Here is a 19,879-nt window from a genome sequence, read left to right as displayed (position 1 = left end):
TTCACCTGTAGATTCTAAGTTAAATACAATTGCTGGTCTATAAACACCCTTTTGGTCACAATACCGAACAATCAATATCTACATCACCACAACATACCACAGCACTCAATCAAATAAAACCAATAGTAAATAAATCGAAATAGATTATTAAAACCTCATTTGTGATATTTATTTATTTATTTATTTATTTAATTAGAGATCTAGAGTTGATAATAATGATGATGATGATGTAGTTGATTTTGGATTTCGGATTTCGGATTTCGGATCTAATAAAGAATGGGTTTACTGGTAGAACTTAAAATAAAATATCTACCTACCTAATTATATCATATAGCATATAGCGAGTGCGTTATGAGAAGAGAGAAATCGGAACTCAGGGATTAGAGATTAGAGAATACGAGTATTCATCTATTCATCTATCCATCCATTCATTCATACAAAGAAAACATAATCTTATGAGTACGATTCAATCTATTATCATAAGAGTGGAGTATAATACAATTGTGTTTTTCCCTTTCGGGTGATACTTATAACAAGCCAATATCTATCTAGCTTTCGCTAGTAATTATTCCTCCTATCTCCCCGCTGTGTGCTTGTGCTTGTGCTTGTGCTTGTGCTTGTGCTTGTGCTGGTGGATGGGTCCTATAAAGAACCTACCCAATATATTCATATTCGAATACAAGTACTCTATAAATATAAACGCCTCGAAGAAACAACAGAAACCGAGAGTAATATCCATACATTTATTTCCACCCCCTTATACCTCTCTTAAAATCTACTTCATTTGGTTGTTTGTCTTTTCCAAAACAGCCTCTGTCTTTGTCTTGTCTTCTTTTCGCTCTTTGGTTCCTTCCTCAATAGCTTCACCATCGACCTCATCAGAATCATCCAGACGAGAAATTTCCTCCGAGATTTCCTCAGATTCTGTGAAATGTCCTTCTAATTCAACAGGTCTGTGATCAGCTGCATCACCTCCACTCATTTGCCATTCCATCAATTTAGAGAAGGCTGAATTGGGATTGCTGGATAAAGAATTGTAAGTTCCAGTTTCAGCAACCTTTCCATCATTTCCTAATACGATAACGTGATCAGAGCGCTTGATCGTTGATAGACGATGAGCAATTGAAATGGTTGTATTTTGACCCCTGAGTAAGGCTGCCAGGGCAGAGTTAACTAAGGTTTCGGATTCGGCATCCAATGCTGATGTTGCTTCATCTAGTATAAGGATATCTGGATTCTTGAGTAAAGCTCTAGCAATTGCAATTCGTTGTTTTTGTCCTCCCGATAATTGTGCGCCACGTGCTCCGACTTGTGTGTCAAGGCCTTCAGGGAAATCACTAATGAATTGACAATTTGCTTTTCGTGCAGCTGCGATAATTTCGGATCTTGAGGCATGAGGCTTTCCATAGGCGATGTTCTCGGCAACAGAACCAGACATGAGGACAGGCTCTTGACCGACCATTCCAATTCGACGTCGGAGAGACTTTGCGTTCATCTTTGTTATGTCTTGACCATTAATTGTGATCTTTCCCTCTGTGGGGTTATAAAATCGTAGTAGGAGTGAACCAATGGTAGATTTACCTCCACCACTGGGCCCGACAATTGCCACATTAGTACCTGAAGGAATTTCGAAGCTGAGCCCGTCAAAGATCGCGACTGCTGGTCGTGTTGGGTAGGCAAAGGAGACGTTGTCAAATTTGATGATACCTTGTGCAGATTTAACCTTGGTACCAACAGTTGCAGGAATTGTGGGCTTTCGATCTTGAAGCTCAAAAAGACGACTGGCAGCACCAACACCTTTCATAAGTTCCGAATAAAAGCTGGAAACACCAAACAAACTTGACCCAGCATAGGCCGTATACATCAAGAAGGATGTTAGTTCACCGATACTTATCATGCCGTTCTTAACCATAGAACCACCAGTGTATAATAATGCCAAGATGGTCATGTTACCGAAAAACCCACTCGAACTGAAAAAGGTTGCACTGATCAATGCTTCCCTTTTGCCTAATGAGAATATCTTCTTGATTTGTTGATTGTATCTGCCAACCTCTTGTGTCTCACTAGCGAAGGCTTGACTGGTGCGAACATTTCCGAGTCTCTCTTCGGCGATTTTAGTTAGTGTTCCCAGATTCCTTTGGATTTTCCGACTAAGATTTCTGATTGCTCTTCCATAAAAGAATGCACCAATTGCGACAGGTGGGAACATGAGACAGAGAATGCTTGTAAGCTTTAAGCTCACCCATGCCATAGCTGTAAATCCAGCACCTCCACTGACCATGGCTCGTAAACCATCCGAGAGATTCTGGGTGATACTCTTTCCAACAATAACCGTATCCGAGCTCAATCGAGAAATGAGATCTCCAACTCGATTGGCATCGAAGAATTCCGCATTCTGTACATAAGTTCGCCTATATAATTGTGATCGAAGTCTGGCTACAATTCGTTCTCCGACTATTCTCAATATAATGATACGTCCATAGTTAGCCGCGGCTCCCATAGTTAGAACGCAAGCGAGAGCAATAAAAAATTGAGAAATATCCAGTCCAAAAAGTTTTTCGCCTTCCGAAGGATCCTTAGTGGCTAAATCAAGAATTTTTCCGATCGAGAATGGTATTGACATGGTGATTGATGAGGATATCAATAAGAACATAAATGCTAAACCGAGCCATCTTGCCTCGGGTCGAGCGATTTTGAGTAACCTCCATATTTCACCAAAAGCAGCTGTATTTCCTTGTTTCTTTCCACTACTCTGTAATCTTGCGCTCAGGTTGACCTGCGTCGCTTTAGAAGCTTTCTCACTTCGTGCAAAATCCCCTTGTTCATCGATATTATCCTCTTCTTCCTCTTCGCGCCTTTGTCGTTCTCGTTCGATGTGATCCTGTCTATCTGAGCCCTTCGGAGTAGTTTGCAATGGAGATGAACTGTTGAATGGGCGCAATTGTGATATTGCCGGCCGCCATGCTGCTGACAAGCCAATTCTTGTTTGCTGGTAGAGACGACTGGTAGAAAGTTGTGGGGTCGCCGGCTTAGACGCAGGGTTCAATGGTGATGGGCAGTTGTTGAGGTTGGATGAATATCTTTTCGCAACCTGGGAAGGACCGGAAGGGGTCCATCTAGAAGCTGCTGGAGCTGGAATGTTTTTCGAAAATTGCTTTATAGCTATATCGTAAACCGAGGCCCCTCCCCAAGCATTGCCTAAAGTCAAGGTGCGCCGCATTGTAAAGTTTTGACGCTCGGATTGTATGCTACATCCGCTGATTTCACCGATGAAGCTGTGAAAGATATAATCGCCGAACTGTCATTATTGCGTGAGAATCTAAAAAGTTATGAATGCATTGGAACGACTTGAAAGTAATTGAAGAAAGAGTCTCAAAATTCTCGTGGAGACGGGAACAATATTTATTTCTTGGAAGATTAATTATTATTTAGATTTATTAGTAGATTTAGTAGATTTAGTTGATTTAGTCGATTTAGTAGACTTATTTAGTTTCCGTCATCGGTTCCTTCCATCATGTTATTCACTTACCAATCATAACTTTCATTCGTGGCTTATGAAGGCTAAACGTGGGGCCACCAGGCTGGCTCGGGCAGGAAGGAATGTATGAGCGCAAAGGATGATTGATGGGTGGATGAGTGAATGGGTGAATGGGCCACCAGCTAATTGTTGTAGAACATTCGATTGAAAGGTAATAAGGTTAAGAACGACTACCTAGTAATAAATAATAAGGCTCTACAATAAAAAGTTACCCGACTTCTCTTTAAGACAATAATATCTCTGAAAGCAGCTCTAACAAGATTCAACAGCACATCTACGAGTACTTTCTAAATTATCATCAACATGCCAATAAATTATAGCAAATGGGTAAGTTCATTCCATCCTCAATATTGGAATACATACCCCTCATCGTCGTCTCCTCCCCCACTTCGAAAGGCTGAAAGTTCAAGGCTGACAAAATATTAGGATGCGCTCGAGTTGAGCGACGACTCGGACATCGAAGTTCACCCAAATGTTGATAAGCGCTCTTTCATTCGAGCAAAACAAAATCAAATCCATCAACAGAGATTCGAGAGGAAGAATAAAATAGACACCTTCAAATACGAGCGAATCGTGAATGATGGACTTCTCAAGAGAATAAATGCTTTACTGGTCGCCCTACAATCCTACAGTCCCCAAACCGATAAACGTCCAGATGATCTTGCATTTCAAGCGTTGATGGAATCAACTGGTGAAGATGATTCTCCTCCACCACCCCCAGAAGGGGTACATACCCACGTGAAGGAGGCACCTCCAACATACTCTAAGATGATGGCGGCGCTCATAGATCAAGTGAAAACAAAGGTAGACGAGGACAAGCCAGAGAATCGTTTCGAGGCATATCTTGCCGAAATCAAAGTACATCAAGCAAAGGTCGAGGATCTTCAAAAACAACTTGCGGTAGAACTAGAAACTTTGGAGAAAGAGGAGAGCAAGAAGATAACCAGTGAGAGTATACATACTGGATTCGATAGCTCTTTCGTATCAAAAGCGGACCCAAAACCAAAGGCCACAGAATCGAAAAAGGCTCCAGCTAAGGAGAAAGTCCATGCCGTTGAAGTTCTAAACCCTCATGCCCTTGCCAATAAAGATGGCTCGAAGCCTGGTGAACAATCCTCGGGAGCTGATGCAGATGTTGATGAAGATGAAGAAGAAGACGATGAAGAGGTAGAAGCTACCGAGCTTGGAAAGAAGTTTGCACAAATTAAGATGGGTGATTATCGTACATGTCTCCAATACATCTCCTCAAATCCTTCGGTATTAGCAGAGAGAGAGACCGACGGTTTACTGGTTATGGCATTTAACTCTGCAATTGCAAACAAAGATGATTTTGCTAGGCAATGTGTCCACCAAGCTCTATTACTTCAATACTGCAGGGCGCTGGGAAAGGATGGTGTTGGCTTATTCTTCAAGCGCATCACCACCAAGGGCCACCAAGCTCAAAAGGTCTTCTTTGATGATGTCAATTCTACATTTGACAGAGTACGCACCAGAGCTAGGGAGATTCAGAAGCAAAGAGCAGCTGAAGAGGGGAATGAAGGCGGGGGAGTTGAGCAAATTCAACTTCATGCTGTTGATCCCGGTACCACTATCAACATTACAATTCCACCAGCAACGAGTGATGATCCAGAAGTAATCAAATCGAGAGAATTATTCAATGCATTCCCACCTGGACTGCAACGAGCTCTGGAAAGTGGTAGTTTGGATGAGGTTAATAAGGTATTGGGTAAAATGAGTGTCGAACAAGCTGAAGAGGTTGTAGGTCAGCTCAGTGAGGTAGGTTAAAATCGTGATATCAGTGTGCATATGACCTTGCTAACACATATCTAGGGCGGCATGTTGCAACTTGAGGAACAAATCATTGATGCCACGACTGAAGAGGGACAAGCTGCATTGAAGGAATTTGAGGAAGAGGAAAGACAAAGAGCATTAGCTGAGAATTATGGTGATCCAGAATAAGTGTCCGTGGATAATGGTAGAGATGATAAAGGGGTTCAGGTAATGAACGATATGAAAAGTAAACAGGCCGTGCGATTGAACAGGGTGGCTGAGATCAGTAATGGTTGAACCCATCTTCCAATGAGTAAATAGCAATCACATTTCAAATTCCATCGTCAGAATAATGTCATTATAAACAAATCTTTAATAGTTATGCGCGTTTGTATCACTCATTTTTAACGCCCCATTGCCCGTAACCTCCAATCAGGCAAGTCTTGAACGAAATAAACAACCATCTTGCACGATCTTACAAGTCCATAAAGTGACCACCCAACCCCATCCGACCAACGCCCTTTAATAACCAGTAGCGCCGGGTGCTTTCTCGTCTTTCTTCAAACTCAACAAAAGCTCTCGGAACTTCTCCTTGCCCGTCCCATTTGCACCACCTCTAGCACCCTTTCCACTCAAATCAACTAATTTTGCAATACGTTCCCAACTGGTTCCACCAGACGATGTATCTTCCCTGCTTGCCAAAAACTCCTCGGCTTCGCGGCGGGTTTGCGCAATAGTCTTCTCTTTCTTGGTATTGTAGTTCTCATAGAAATCGTCAATGTTTTGTTGGGCAGTCTTAATAGTTTCCTGCTTTTTTTCCTCTGATCTCTCTTCGCGGGCTTGAAGTTGGAGGTCGCGACGTTCGCGCCATTGCTTGATCACTTCTGGCTCTTCTTCGTCGGTAACTTGGGGCTGGTAATTGGTGTATGTGCTGGTGATTTGTCCGGTTGCTGAAACATTCTGATTTTATATATATAAGTATTCAGGAAATGTAGGATGTGTAATCAAGTCATAATCGTACCTCGTTGCGAGTATCAATGGAAGGGAAGGAACTCTCAAATTCATGAACCTCCTCTCCTCCACCACCACCCAATAAATCATCATCACCATCTTCTACATATGCAGCATTGTCATTGCCAGTAGTAAACTGATCCGCATCGTCGCCCAAAAGAGCCTTCTCACGACTCAAGAAATCATCAGCGCCTCCTTCGAAAGTAGAGTCGCCTTGTGTTGTTTGAGCTATAAACCATGTTGTTAATAAACCATATAGATTGAGGTGAAATTAAATTTCCAAAATTTAAACTTACCACCAGAGTCAAAGTCCTCGAGGGAAGGAAATCTGTCAGCCATATTGAAATCTAGAGTATTTATTCTGTGTAACTCTTGATTCGAAATCGCAAGCTGTCTGTTCCTGTTACGATGATACCGAATGTCAATACACATGCGCCTGGATGAGCAGGGGCAAATACGGAACTAACCGACGCTAAGGGTTATTTGGGGAGCTTGAGACGGAACTCCAGATACAAACAATATAAAAGAAATCACAATTCAACTGATTTTTTCCAATATACATCGAATCCAGTAGGCCAAGAAGATTTTCAATATCGGGAGAATATCTCTGGGAAATATCATCTTTTTATTGATTGATTTTCGGAATTTGCCAAGTGATATCTCATTTTCTGGTGTAGAAACAAAACCATTCTTCCACTTGTAAATTCAATCGAAACAAACGCCGGCTGAGCAAACACATAAAATACAAACAACTTTATTGATTACTGCCCTATTTTTCTTCCATCAAGCATTTCAGCCGGGAAACATGGCATATAACGATGATGCTGTTCTTGCAAAACTTTCGGCGTTGAACGAGACGCAGGAAAGTATTGTGAGTATCATTCTAGTATCAGAGGTATTGAATGCTGGACTAATTTTATTTCTAGGTCACTGTCGCTCAATGGATTATGTTTCATAGGTAGGCAAATTATCTTTGTTTTATTGGAGTTTTAATGTGTTAATTCATCGTTTAGGAGATATGCCGACCGCACTGGACAACTTTGGCTTCAAAAGCTGAAGGATTCTGGAAGTAATAAGAGATTGAATTTGGTCTATCTAGCAAATGGTAAGTTTTTTTTTCGTTTGACCTCAATCTACCTTTAGAGTTCAGAGCGTGTAAAACTATAATCCATTTATTCAGATAGCAGCTAATAATTACGTCTTTTGCAGAAGTTGCACAACAATCGAAAGCTAGGCGCAAGGATGATTTCCTCATTGCATTTTCTCCTGTAATCGCAGAAGCTACAGCAACTGCCTACAAAGGAGCTACGAGTGATGTTCAGAACAAATTGAAAAGAGTCGTGGAAGTTTGGAGACAGAGGCAGATTTTCGAGATTCCTATACAAGATGCGGTTGAGGCTAGAATTGAGGGTAGGTCTATCTGCAGATACAAAATAGCTTATACTGATGGTTGCAGAACTCGAGAAATCCAGATCTTCAAATAGGAAAGGATTGGGCGGATCTCTTTTCTCCAACAATTCATCATCGGCGCCAAGCGAACTTCAACCTCTTGTTGCACCTCAGCAAACCATATCCAAATTAGTACTTTCTACGAAGACTGCTACAAACGCGGCGAACATTGATTATGATAAGCTCACGGATCCAAACACACCAACACCTTCTGCACCAGTCCATGCTGCTCGACTCAATGGCCTTCTTAAGACTTTAGCAAACGCCGAGGGAGCTGTAGCTGAAGTTATCAAATCGCGTAATTTGTTGATTGAAGGATTGGAAAAATTGCTAGAGACAAACCGTAATGCCTTAGCAGAAGAAAAGGCCCAACTCAACCTCCTCTCTACGCGACGTACCGAGATTGACACTAAGAAGAGGGAGGTGGAAGATAGTATCATGCGAGGATTTGCAAACAGCAGTGAAAGCACACCCGCAGATGGCAGTCCAGGAAACCAAATGGCTACTCCTAAATCTGAACCTGATCGCCCCGAAGTCGAACCATTATCACCTCCATTGCGGCCCATGAAAGAAGAATCTATCCAGCAAGAGCCACTTCCAGACTTTGACCTAAACTCCTCGGCCGGCCTTGCCAATGGTTCAATTTATGCATCTCAGTCCATGTCACCAACTTCTGGTTTGGATTTGCTAAGTAGTGTTTCCACTAGTTATGGACGCAGCAATTCACTAGGTAGCTTGAAGAAGAGGAAATTGAATGATGATTTTCCAGAAATGGGTGGTGATGCTATGGAGGGTTTGGATGCGGATGTTGCTGAGATGTTGAGACAGGATACTGGTGCTGCTTAAGAAAGGGATCGAGGGACGACGTTGTGAGATATTTAAGGAGGGGCGCCATCAGTGAGAAGTAAAAATTTTTAGTTAATGGACGGATTGCGTGAGCTAGAGCTGACGCTAGTTGAGATTTTGGTTGTAGGATATGTACTGGTACAATGGGAGCCGGGCGAGATGATAACTGGGAGATTTTAAAACGAAAAAAGCAAGATTGTCGATATATACCATGGCGTGCGGATATGGATGGGCACTTATTTGTAGTTGTAGCGGAGAATGGATAAGTTAAATTAAATTAAATCAAATCAAATCAAAACCATATACAAAAGAAAAAGAAAATGTTGAGTAATATCTGCCACAAGTGAGTTTGGATCATACCATACCTGATGGCGTAGACAGCACGATCTTTTTATTAACTTTACGGGCTTGAGTATGAGAGGTATTATTGATTCATGCGTGGCGGGGACGTAGGCGATAGATTGAAAGATTGGAAGATCAATGGTATATTCACGACCTCGGGAACGTGGGTTTGATTGTGTAGAGGCTGGAATCGTGGGGGTATCCATTTTCAAGACTGGAGTGATGTTGAGATGGTAATGGTAAGTAGGAAATATCTTTATGGTGTACTCGAGTATGTATGATTGTATGGCTACGGAAGAGAAAGTGTAGCGCGCTTGGATGAAGCCTTCTAGTTTGCGAACATGAGGTTTATGTAAGTCTTATATAGGTACTTTTGTGTTATTGTAATAGGTAGTAATAGTAGTGTGGGTGGGACTGAACTGACTGGTGATTGAATTATTATGATTTATTTCATTGAATGAATGAATATAAACAATACGTTTGTGAGTGTTTTGGAGGAATAACTTTAGTTGCTGGGAAGTATACTGTATAGTCGGCCATTCACCTCCCATCTCCCATTCATCCGAGAGGGATTTGATAATAAGTGTGATCATAAGGAAGTGCTGTTTCGATGGAGTTAAGTATGCATTCAAAGTAAGTGTAGTCGAATTGAGACTTGAAAGTCTCACACACGCTTGTGTTGGGGCACTTTATTACTGTGTAGGAGGGCCAATCTTCCGTAAATTAGACGATCAAATGAAGAACAGAAAAGCGGAATTCCACAAGATTGCTAGAGTCCCTTCTTTTGATGGTGTCATCCTTGACATGGGCCTGAGAAAGTTCATATCTCATCAGGAACAGTGGCTTGTGGCATTTCATGGTAAATGTCCGTAAAGTATTCGAGGTATAATGAATTTGAACTATTCTTAGGCTTCAATGTATGCCTCGTCCTCTCGATTCCCCAAACATTCACAAATCCCATCGTCTCATTCGCAACCTCTATCCCTTGCCGAACCAAGTCTTGTGTCCAAAAACCATTCGCGTCATCATGTACATGGATCCTATTATGCCATTATCAGTCAAAACGTTTGCGCCTCTTCCTCAATGTCACACATACCAGCAAAACCTCCCCAAAGGGCGACATAGTATGGGTAGAGCAGGACCCTGCTTCTAGAAGTCTGCAGAACTTGTTAGATTTGTACTCTAGTCGAGATAGCCGTGGGTATTTTCAACCCCCACCCCTCCCAATGCCGCAGAACAGAGAGGCAATGCACGTACTTGGTTCCATTGACGAATGTGTTTCTTAGCACCTTCTTGGAAGAGCGCCTGGTAGTAAGGGACGCGGTTCTCGCGGAGCTTGTAGCTAAATTTTGGTTGTAGTCAGTAAATGGTTATTCTTGAGGTCTTCGACCGCGGCTGGAGTAGGGCAAAATATGTTCTCCGCAGCCTTTCCCCCAAAAGTCATAGTTCTGTGTAACAGCTTGGGATTATGACTTACCCAGCCATTGTGTCTGTATTCGAAACGTTACGGTTTGGATGGTATTCGAGGAAATGGTTCGATGTTGAATTCGTAGGAAGCTCGGATTGAAACTCACGCTAGTGTTGCTGACTAAGCTCATCTCAACTTTCCACGGAGCCAGAATATTTTGGATAATGACAGTTTCCAACCAAACTTTTACGAAGCATGCGATACTTTTAGTGGCAGTGATGGATCTGCATAAGTCTTTGACCGAAATCTTGAGGGACGGTGCATCATAATGCGCCCTGCATTAAAACGACTCATTTCTAGATATTCATCATTGAATCTCCTTCGATATCTAGTACGCGCGACGCATACCCCGCTGCCCACAGAAATTCGATATGATAGTGTTGGTAGAAAATGCAATCGAAACTACGCAAGTCTGGGCATTGGGTTTGAAGCTGCACTTCAACATGGCACACAGTTTGATAGCTCAGATTCCGTGAAACCACCTATCCGCCATGTCATGTCAAAGAGAGTCTCGAATGGCTCCCGCGCAATTGTGCCTCACGCCGATACGGAATCGATGACTACCAAGGAATACAAAAGATGGAAAGATTACTTTACACCTCACGAACTCGAATATGAATCAAGGGTTTCCAAAACGCCTCACGAGGACGGAGTACGATTAGTAGATAATCCAGTTTATGAGAACGACATGGAATTGTGGGCGGTACTTTTAGTGCACAGGCGACGAATTTATGGTATCGAGGGGGTGAGGATTATCTGGGAAGCGATACGTACCAGGAACATTCAATTACCGGTTGAAGGCATGGCATCTTGGACGATGTGGGGAGCATTTGTCGATTTAGGTCTATATGATGAAGCTGTGCTTGAAAGCATCATTCAATATGCAGATGACCTACTTCAACAAACTGGCCAACGCTGGAATGGACTTTACATGAGACTCATGTATCATCTTCTAATGAATGATAGAGGTGCCGAAGCATTTCAATGGCATCGAAAACTAATTGTGGGGCATCCGCCGCATGCTAAAGCTTTTGAGAAGTTATGTTTCAAAGTGATTACACTTAAAGGGGATATTGAAGCTCTCCGAAAAATTTATGAAGCAAGTAAATTTCATGTCTCGTACTCCAGCATTATGGTACCATTTTATCATCAGAGAGAATACGCATCTGCATACAAATGGCATTTCTCGCTCTTTCAGAAAACAGACTTTCCAAAATCTGCTAGACCTGCCGAAGATTTGATTCGACATTTGACAAGATTTAAAAGCCCACTAGCTCTCAGGGTCGCTCGCAGTCTGGTACATGTAGGATTATCATTACCCCCTGCTCTGGAGCATGAGCTTAAAGTCACTCGAAGTATATCCAGAGAGATGATGAACCTCATCCATGGTGAGGTCTTCCACATAAAGCCCAAGAAATATGATGATGAATTAGGAGCTCGATGGCTTGCTACAACATGGGTGCCATTGGATGTATCCATACAGTCCATTCACGCGCTTGGAGTCAGGGAAATTGGACCTTTGTCGTTCCAGTCTATTGCTCTGCGGGATTCGAACAGCAAAGCCATTATCAAGAGGCTTCACCAGCTCGCAGAACTTGGTATATCTCCCGGTCAATCGAAGTTTGTCAAGGCAGTGGAAACTTTTGCCAGAGAGGAAAATCACGAATTGCTGAACGCCTTGTTGAATAGTGACCAGCATCCTGCAGCACTTGACGATTGGATACTTCAGGAGAAGCTCTTGGCTTCTTATGCAGCCAGGGGACAACTAAAGGAATTTCAGCGAACCATGGCCATACGATTAGTCGGAAGCAGAACTCCTGATTTTGATGTTTACAACATACATCTTAGGATATGCGTAATCAGACACCAATGGAATGCTGTGCTGAAGACTTTAACCGAAATGCGGATGAATCGTGTACCAGCGAAGCCAGGTTCCATATCGTGTATTCTGCGGCAACTATTGCGGCCACGTCGGCGCGGTCGGCGACCGGTGGCAGATCGTAGGCACAACAAAATTGATGATGTAACTATGGCGACCAAAATTCTAACTGGTATCATGATATCCGGTTCTTCAGTTCCAGTGCACCATTGGATTGAAATCATTAGACGACTAGGAATGCTTGGACGCGAAAAAGATTTACACAATTTGTGTATGTTTTTAGCTTCCTGGTACGGCTCAAGAAATCATAATCTTCTACCAGGTATTAATTATCTGCGGATCCGAGATCGCACACAGGTTTCAGATGACTTGGTATCCCCATTGCACCAACAACATCCTCTTAAGCGTCTCTTCCCATCCAGTTTACAGAGGGCCATTGTGGAATGGGGCTTTCAACGAGCATTAGTCAGTCCATCGCCAAATGTTCCAGGTCTTGCAAGTATCAACAAAAAAACTACATACAACATCACGAATGGCATTTTATTTCTGCGAGAACTTCACCATGTTGGTGTAGAGATTGAACCAGATGCAATTAAGAGAGCAGTTGTTGATCGCTTGATAATTCTATATGGGCCGGGAAGATCCAATGTTAAAGCGAATCGACGTGCTCGAACTTTGAATCCCCTGAGCTTGGAGGAGATGCTGGCTGAAATCAATGATTGTCTGCCAGGAACAAAAATGTTCCCTGATCCAGATGCGGCAAAATATATTCGCCACCGAGCCAATGTGAGGTTTCTGAGAATTAAACGTTGGCGCATGAAGCGATATGCTAGATGGCGATTGACAGGGAGACTTTAATTATTTGATTATGGCATATGTACGATAGTTGTATCATTCTGAATTGATGTTGTCTTTTCACTCTTTTCGCTCTTTTCACTCTTTTCACTATTTTCAATATTGCATTCATGGATGATGAATGATGAATCCATGAAAGATAGATCTATGTTTTCCCATCTAGGCTCGATTGCTATAGGAGTTTGCTCTTTGTGTCTACTCCGTCATCACCAGTCATATATCTTCAATCCTGCCAAACCCCTGTGTTTTCAGATTACCTATTGACTCACTGGAAACATCAAACGCTTTCTTTGAGTTTTCCTTGGAAATTACCACCACTCATGATAATGCAGTGAATGAGTAAATTGACCTAAGATTCTTTCGCGAAGTTATCTATTCCTTCTCCGATGCCGCTAGGATGATGATATCATCCTTATCAGAATTATATCTAGTGAAACGAACAACGTCTACTACTTCTACCCTAATCAACAATCCATTACACTTCGTTGTCTCCTGATCTTATTCATTATTCCCACCAGCTAATCCATCAGCTCATCACCTTTTCATCTTTTTCTCAACTGCCCCTCCTCTACCTTCCTCATTTCCCCATTCTCCAATTGTATAATATAACAAAACCGAATATCAAAATTACCCTTCCCATTCTCAGGTCCAATAGTCTCCCTCATGCGTCCCGAATTCACCTTAACGGTAATTAAATCGGCATTTCCATCCGCAAAAGTAGCACTCGGCACGCCGTGGATTTCTGATGAAGTGTTCCGGTTTTTATTATTGGTGCTGCTGGCTTCTGGTGCATTTGGGCTATTGGATGTAAGAGGAATTGTTAATATCTCTCCGTGTCCCGTCCAGTAAACCTTGCCGCCTTTCTTGAATGTCACTTTGGTACGATCCTGAGGGTAGTTAGTTGATGGTCTAGATGTGGATAAGAAGAATAGGGGCTAGACGGACGGATGGGAGAACAGATGTGTTATCTGATTCTTTGGAACAGATATTTCCCATTAGGGGTTTTTGGTTGAAATTCGGCATTTTGATGAGAGACTCTGGTTCTGATATGGACGGTGAATTTAGGGTTGAGGGGGGTTTTTGGAGTATTGGGAGACTTTGAATTTGGTTCGGAAGTGTCTCGAGATGGGTAAAGAACCACAGATAAAGCTATACTGGTGTCCGCTGACCTTCATATATATACTAGCTTTTCTTTTCATTCAATACCTAGAAGAAGTGTTTGCGTTTACGGAAATTGAGCAGGCAAGTGTATTTATATACATGCCACATCGAATATTTGTTGTGAATCAAATTTCTTTTCATTAGCACACAGCACAATTTCTTGATTGATTCACCACATATACTCAGAAGACTCATTATTTAGTCAGGGTGGCTTGTGGGGAAATTAGACACAATATCTGGGTTATCTTAATGTGTTAATCACAATATACCTAGGTAGGTATACAAACAAGCTGCTTGATGTACGGCGAAGACCTGATGGATAGCAAGAACCGAAAGTAATCCGGTGTTGTTCTCATCACGGAATAGTATTCTTAAGGTCCTGATGTATATACTGGAGAATCTAAATTCATTAACGCAAAATTCCCCAGCATTTAGTATTATCATTAATAGAGATGTTGACGGAGAAGTTTTTGAAGACAGGTGAATTCAACAATTTAAACACATGCTGGAATTTTATCAAGACCCAGCTCCGATTCTAATTAATATATTCACTACACAACACGCAAATTTAGAAGTCATTTTCTACTTCAGAATCCCCTTACCTCGATATTAGCAAAATAATTCGACATTCACCCCATACTCATCGGTATACAACTCTACGAGTATACCTTCTCCGTTGCCATTTCCATCATTCTTTCCCGTCGTATATTAACTGCCACAAGAAGCCTGATATCATACATACACTTCACTTTTAGCTTCAACTCCCACGTTCGCTATAAGCTATAGATAATTCAGAGGCGGGGATAACTATGTGACACTCTAATATCACAATCACGAGAAGAGGATGTGAACTGAATGGTTTCTGTCAAGCTGTGCAAGGTTAACTGTTTGTGGATGTAAAGGCTGCTGAGCTCTCTCTGATTGTGCGTTGATGCCGTCGTTGGGTGCTGTTTGACAAAGAAGAAGTTTGAAATCGGTTGCTTAAGCTGGGTTTTGTGTGCGGCGATTAGAGAGAATTGGTGGCAGATTTCAAATGCAGAGGAAGCGGGTAAAACAAAAAAGTGCTAGAGCAACTGTATTTCCGACACTGAGAAGCTTTTGCCCATGAATCTAATTGGGGCATTAAAATTATTCCGGACATCGAATCATTTTGGACATTGAAAACTTAAATCGTGTCGGCTAGACTATTGGATACCTTCTCTGTTCAATTACTTCCATAGAAATCTAGGGCAATTTACTGAAGATAGGTACAAATGAACTACTTTGACAAACAAGTCAGTCATAATGAGAAGTTTAACGGCTCAAATTGCAAGAATATGGGAATTTGTAAAAGGTTCTACTCCTTCCAAAACCAATCAACATGTTCAATACATACTACTCATATATCAACGCCAGTTTAAATTTAACCGCTATAGCCCTTCCTGACCGCACTTCTGGCCAACCAATTATCACGTATATGCGGCCGTCTCAACTCCTTCCCATTGACCCTTTTAATCTCTGTTCCATCGATTTCAAGTCGTATATTATAAAACACGCTCACCTCTTCAGGTGATATAGTCCTACTGGGTGCCCCCCTTATTTCCGAATCCGATCCGCGAGGAGGTGCAGCGATAACAGTCTCGCGTTCGTGCTTTTTGACTACAGTGACGCAAATTCGGTCATTGATTCTGTTGTTTGACGGGGATGAAGATGGTCGTGCCGGAGTTGTTCCTCTGTGTCCGGTCCAATAGAGCATCGTACCTTCTTCGAATATATCTGCGGGATGTGGAACCTAGTATATGTTAGTTGGGGGTTTTTGAAATTAAGTTTTGGGGCGCGGTTGAAGAGGAGATAAACGGACAACTGAACAACGGCTTCCTAATTTATAGCGGGATCGCCCCGTCAAGGAGATTCGGGGTCGCCAGCACGACATTTTGACAAATTGTTTGGTTTAGTCTGGAAAGACCTACAGTCTTTTTCCTACTATATTTTGCGCGCTTGAAAAGTACTCCCAAGAGATTTCTAGTGAATTAATTATGACTGCACGTTTAACTCTGCTCATTTTCTCTTGATATGGGTGAATCTCTTTGCTCATACAACATGAATCTGTCTAGAGTTTGAAGGCTGGCTTTTTACTCACCATCAGACATATTTTTTAAACCAGCATTATCATCCCTAATGTACAGGCCAAACTTCTAATCGTTGGATTATATGTCCATCCTAACTTTCTGAACTGTCAATCATCACAACTATTTTGTTTTCGAACGAGCACTATTTCCGGTCATATAAAGGCATGTCATGAGTTAGTAATGGGCACAATTTACTGTCCAGAGCTAACAGTCACAAAACTTGAGGGGCTAATATTATCCTTGATTTGCAAGGCTTGTTTCTTTTAGACGGCGAAGCTCACAGAATATACTTCATTGTTGCTCAACTGTTCTATAGCATTTTGGGAGGAGAGAATGGAATCTTATGAATAAGGTTGTAGAGACATTGGTAGCGAGGGGATTCGAAATTCGCAGGGAATGCTGGTCGCGGAATGGAGTTTTAGTTCATGAATGTGGGAATCTCAGGGTATGCATACTGAGGTATGGACAAATCAACTCGTTTGATGGAGAAGCAATTGAGAGATCATATGGCAGTAGAAGGAACACAATAGCTCGAGTTTCCGAAATTCAACATAGCAGAATCAGAGCGATTTTTTATTATTCCTAAAGTTATCGACCAATCCAAATAGATACTACGCGATCCCAACTAGAATCTTTCCACAATTCTTAGAACACTGGCCGCCTGCTGAATTCCTTCCCATTGATTTTATTTGTAACGCCATTAGAAAGCATGATACTATATCAGTCCTCCACCGTCTAGGCGATCCTCCGGGATGATAGAAACATGTAGGAGTAAATGCAAGGATTACATGTTTTTCATACTACTTCACTGGATTAGCAAAAATTGAAACTGGAAGCAGAGTATCCGCACGTTGCTGATCAGGCACCGATTGTGTCCGTGTTTGGCTTGAAGATAGCGTTGTGGGATCTATCCAGAATACGATATTCCGAGTTTCAAAAGTCTTCCCTGCGAATGGACTATACGGCGATGAATGCGCTGGAAGATATTTATCAGTACAAGGATTTTGTGCTGAGCTGCCTGAACCGTTTGATGAATTTGTCATTGTGATAAAGGTTTTGTTTCTGGTGTGGTAAATGCAAGACTGGGTAGATTTTATTTGTTTTCCCTAAAGCAATGAACACAGAACGGTGGAAAATCTTGGAGAGGACTCTGTAGAGTGTGTTATTAGGTATTCAGACAAACATCTAGTTTCTCACTTATGGAATAAAGGAGTTTGACCTTCTAGAAGTTGACTCCTTACCAATAAATTTGCTTGTAGGAAAACAAGGACAAAGCTTACTTTCTAGACAAATATTGCTAGATAGTGTTTGAGAGCAGAGACAAACAAAAAATCTGCCGGAAGAGAATGATGAGGAAAACATTTCACAAACCTTTTCGTCGTGCATTGTGATGCTGTTGAAACAACAAGCCTCTAAACTCTTATAGCGCGATCAAAGAATTGCAGCCTTAAGGTTATTTTCGATGATAACTTTAGGTTCTAAGTTTAGCCTCTCGATCTGCAAAACAACGAACATGTTTCGCAAATGCAGAGTTAAGGGTATGGAATTAAGTAGGTAAACTGCAGGTAACCGAATATGAAAGCCAGTGAAACATTGATAGGCTGAGCTTCCATGAAGCTTCTTTCATCATGTACTTGCGCCTGGTGATTGTAAGACAATCAACTTCACCTTCAAAGGTCCTCATGAGACCTGATACATTTGCACTTTTACAAACTTCAAACACCTTTGTAAGCTAGATCATGAATGCGAGATTCTTCTCCGGAGTCCTACTATCGTCTCATGCCACGAAGGTGTCATCTGATTGCTAGGCAGAAAACAATAAAGCGAGATCCACAGACATATATTTCTCTGAGTGCACCTTACTTGTATTTCCAAAAGTGTGAAGAAATCTGCTCGCATCTAGCAAAATTCCGTACACCTTTTCCAAGACCATCCAAATCTCAAAATATCATCATCAGTCCTTTTCGCGCTCCCTCCGAGAAAACAGCCACCGAGAAGAACAGAATCATCGACGAAAAGGTCGAAATGTCAGCGGTGGGAAGGCAAACGACGCCGCCCGCGGAAGAATTGCGTGCTTACAATAAGCGAAATGCAGCAGTAATAAAACCTCTGCCCTTCTAACTGGTAATTCAACTAATATGAATTTAGAATCCATACCTAATTTACAAGAGGGAACGTTGTCCAGACGCCAAGTTTTGCCGCTCGTCCCATGTCATATGGAACAGGGGAAAGGATGATGACGTAGATGACAAACTTGATGCAATTGTGATTGCTGGCCCTGATCTCGTCCCCCACGATGGACGTGAACAAAAAACTACCACTAAGAGACGGCCCGGCAAGTATACCTGGCACACATATTTTGTTAGATATCAGGAATATGGAAAGAATAAGACTGAAATTCACGAGTTACATGTGGCTGAGGTGGACCTGATTGCGAGAAAGCATCGCAATAGACGTCTAGATTGATAAGCTGGACAAAAGATCGTTAGAGTGTAAAATACAACGCGCTCTGTTTACGATTGAAATAATGTATTGCCAAATGAGTGTCGTGAGACCAGGAAGTTGTTAATGTTTGCAGATGAGTCTTATTTTGAATTAATTTGAGATCAATCAAAAAGAAAAGCTGAATCAAGTCTTTAGATCAATGTAGACAAAGATTCTTGGGAAATTCGTGATACAGGAAGTTGGGGCACTTCATCAGCAGTATAAAAACATGTGAACCGAAACGAAAAAACTCCTGTGACGCACAAATCATGATACGGTTACTGGTTATGATTTTCGCAACCATCCCTTCGATAGGGAGCCATTACAGTGCAATAAGCGGTATCGGAATAGCACAAATAACATCATGATTGTCAATCCGGGTCGACTTATACACTTCCATACTCATAAATGCACTGAGATGAATGTAATATCGGCGTTACTTCATGCTACTGATATTCAGTCATGTGAGATAGAATACTCGAAGAAAGTGTTTGGTGTTTTTCTGGTTTGAGTGGCTATAAAAGATTATAGGGGTTTGGCGAGATTGATAAATGTATGATTAATATGGATGACCTGTCTGGAAGCGAAGAGCAAACTTTAGATAGCAACGAGCACGGTGAATCTGATAATGATTAACATCTCCTGAAAATTCAATGCACTGGAATGGAAGTGAAATGAAGGAATAGTTCAAGGCCCACAATTTTGCCAAGCCTCCAAAATAATTAAGATCTCCAGCAGTGCCCACCTCCGGCTACTGATAGACCATGTATTTTAAATGGATAATAATGCTAATGTGTATGTCCCTTTCGATGGAATACATCAAATAAAGAAGGGAAGAGTAGTATCCTATTACCCGAAAGATTGCCTTCCAAACTATTTTGGGAGTCATCAATTTCCATGTTCATTGTGAATGTTGTCGTCCCTATTATGATTCACCATCTCATGACCATTCATACACAACTGGCTTT

The 19,879-nt window shown here is 41.8% G+C and overlaps 10 protein-coding genes across 10 annotated transcripts; 5 read left to right on the top strand and 5 right to left on the bottom strand.

The window, feature by feature from the left end:
- Window positions 1–775: 775 nt before the first annotated feature.
- Window positions 776–3,220, bottom strand: SS1G_13611 (conserved hypothetical protein; the record flags this gene model as incomplete). Its single annotated transcript, XM_001585322.1, has 1 exon — window positions 776–3,220. The coding sequence occupies one exon, from the start codon at window positions 3,218–3,220 to the stop codon at window positions 776–778; it is 2,445 nt and encodes an 814-aa protein (XP_001585372.1).
- A 621-nt stretch (window positions 3,221–3,841) lies between these two features.
- Window positions 3,842–5,497, top strand: SS1G_13610 (hypothetical protein; the record flags this gene model as incomplete). The annotated part of the gene is made up of 3 exons (XM_001585321.1): window positions 3,842–3,865; window positions 3,965–5,314; window positions 5,369–5,497. 3 exons carry the CDS (start codon window positions 3,842–3,844, stop codon window positions 5,495–5,497), a joined length of 1,503 nt encoding a protein of 500 aa, XP_001585371.1.
- Window positions 5,498–5,830: 333 nt separating this feature from the next.
- On the bottom strand, window positions 5,831–6,658 carry SS1G_13609 (hypothetical protein; the record flags this gene model as incomplete). The annotated part of the gene is made up of 3 exons (XM_001585320.1): window positions 5,831–6,268; window positions 6,330–6,547; window positions 6,616–6,658. 3 exons carry the CDS (start codon window positions 6,656–6,658, stop codon window positions 5,831–5,833), a joined length of 699 nt encoding a protein of 232 aa, XP_001585370.1.
- Window positions 6,659–7,124: 466 nt separating this feature from the next.
- Window positions 7,125–8,614, top strand: SS1G_13608 (hypothetical protein; the record flags this gene model as incomplete). Its single annotated transcript, XM_001585319.1, has 5 exons — window positions 7,125–7,190; window positions 7,246–7,277; window positions 7,333–7,424; window positions 7,529–7,729; window positions 7,776–8,614. 5 exons carry the CDS (start codon window positions 7,125–7,127, stop codon window positions 8,612–8,614), a joined length of 1,230 nt encoding a protein of 409 aa, XP_001585369.1.
- Window positions 8,615–9,934: 1,320 nt separating this feature from the next.
- Window positions 9,935–10,441, bottom strand: SS1G_13607 (predicted protein; the record flags this gene model as incomplete). Its single annotated transcript, XM_001585318.1, has 4 exons — window positions 9,935–9,996; window positions 10,053–10,113; window positions 10,214–10,298; window positions 10,434–10,441. 4 exons carry the CDS (start codon window positions 10,439–10,441, stop codon window positions 9,935–9,937), a joined length of 216 nt encoding a protein of 71 aa, XP_001585368.1.
- A 251-nt stretch (window positions 10,442–10,692) lies between these two features.
- Window positions 10,693–13,161, top strand: SS1G_13606 (hypothetical protein; the record flags this gene model as incomplete). Its single annotated transcript, XM_001585317.1, has 1 exon — window positions 10,693–13,161. One exon carries the CDS (start codon window positions 10,693–10,695, stop codon window positions 13,159–13,161), a length of 2,469 nt encoding a protein of 822 aa, XP_001585367.1.
- Window positions 13,162–13,530: 369 nt separating this feature from the next.
- Window positions 13,531–14,181, bottom strand: SS1G_13605 (predicted protein; the record flags this gene model as incomplete). The annotated part of the gene is made up of 3 exons (XM_001585316.1): window positions 13,531–13,550; window positions 13,790–14,045; window positions 14,104–14,181. 3 exons carry the CDS (start codon window positions 14,179–14,181, stop codon window positions 13,531–13,533), a joined length of 354 nt encoding a protein of 117 aa, XP_001585366.1.
- Window positions 14,182–15,721: 1,540 nt separating this feature from the next.
- SS1G_13604 (predicted protein) lies at window positions 15,722–16,448 on the bottom strand (the record flags this gene model as incomplete). The annotated part of the gene is made up of 3 exons (XM_001585315.1): window positions 15,722–16,090; window positions 16,269–16,320; window positions 16,435–16,448. The coding sequence occupies 3 exons, from the start codon at window positions 16,446–16,448 to the stop codon at window positions 15,722–15,724; spliced, it is 435 nt and encodes a 144-aa protein (XP_001585365.1).
- Window positions 16,449–18,055: 1,607 nt separating this feature from the next.
- SS1G_13603 (predicted protein) lies at window positions 18,056–18,893 on the top strand (the record flags this gene model as incomplete). The annotated part of the gene is made up of 3 exons (XM_001585314.1): window positions 18,056–18,154; window positions 18,252–18,524; window positions 18,576–18,893. 3 exons carry the CDS (start codon window positions 18,056–18,058, stop codon window positions 18,891–18,893), a joined length of 690 nt encoding a protein of 229 aa, XP_001585364.1.
- Window positions 18,894–19,275: 382 nt separating this feature from the next.
- On the top strand, window positions 19,276–19,547 carry SS1G_13602 (predicted protein; the record flags this gene model as incomplete). Its single annotated transcript, XM_001585313.1, has 2 exons — window positions 19,276–19,335; window positions 19,443–19,547. The coding sequence occupies 2 exons, from the start codon at window positions 19,276–19,278 to the stop codon at window positions 19,545–19,547; spliced, it is 165 nt and encodes a 54-aa protein (XP_001585363.1).
- Between the last annotated feature and the right edge of the window lie 332 nt (window positions 19,548–19,879).

Source organism: Sclerotinia sclerotiorum, genomic scaffold (assembly GCF_000146945.2).
Source record: "Sclerotinia sclerotiorum 1980 UF-70 scaffold_26 genomic scaffold, whole genome shotgun sequence".
Classification (NCBI taxonomy): Eukaryota; Fungi; Ascomycota; class Leotiomycetes; order Helotiales; family Sclerotiniaceae; genus Sclerotinia; species Sclerotinia sclerotiorum.
Note: the sequence above shows the minus strand (reverse complement) of the source record. Positions and strands in the feature narration are given on the sequence as shown.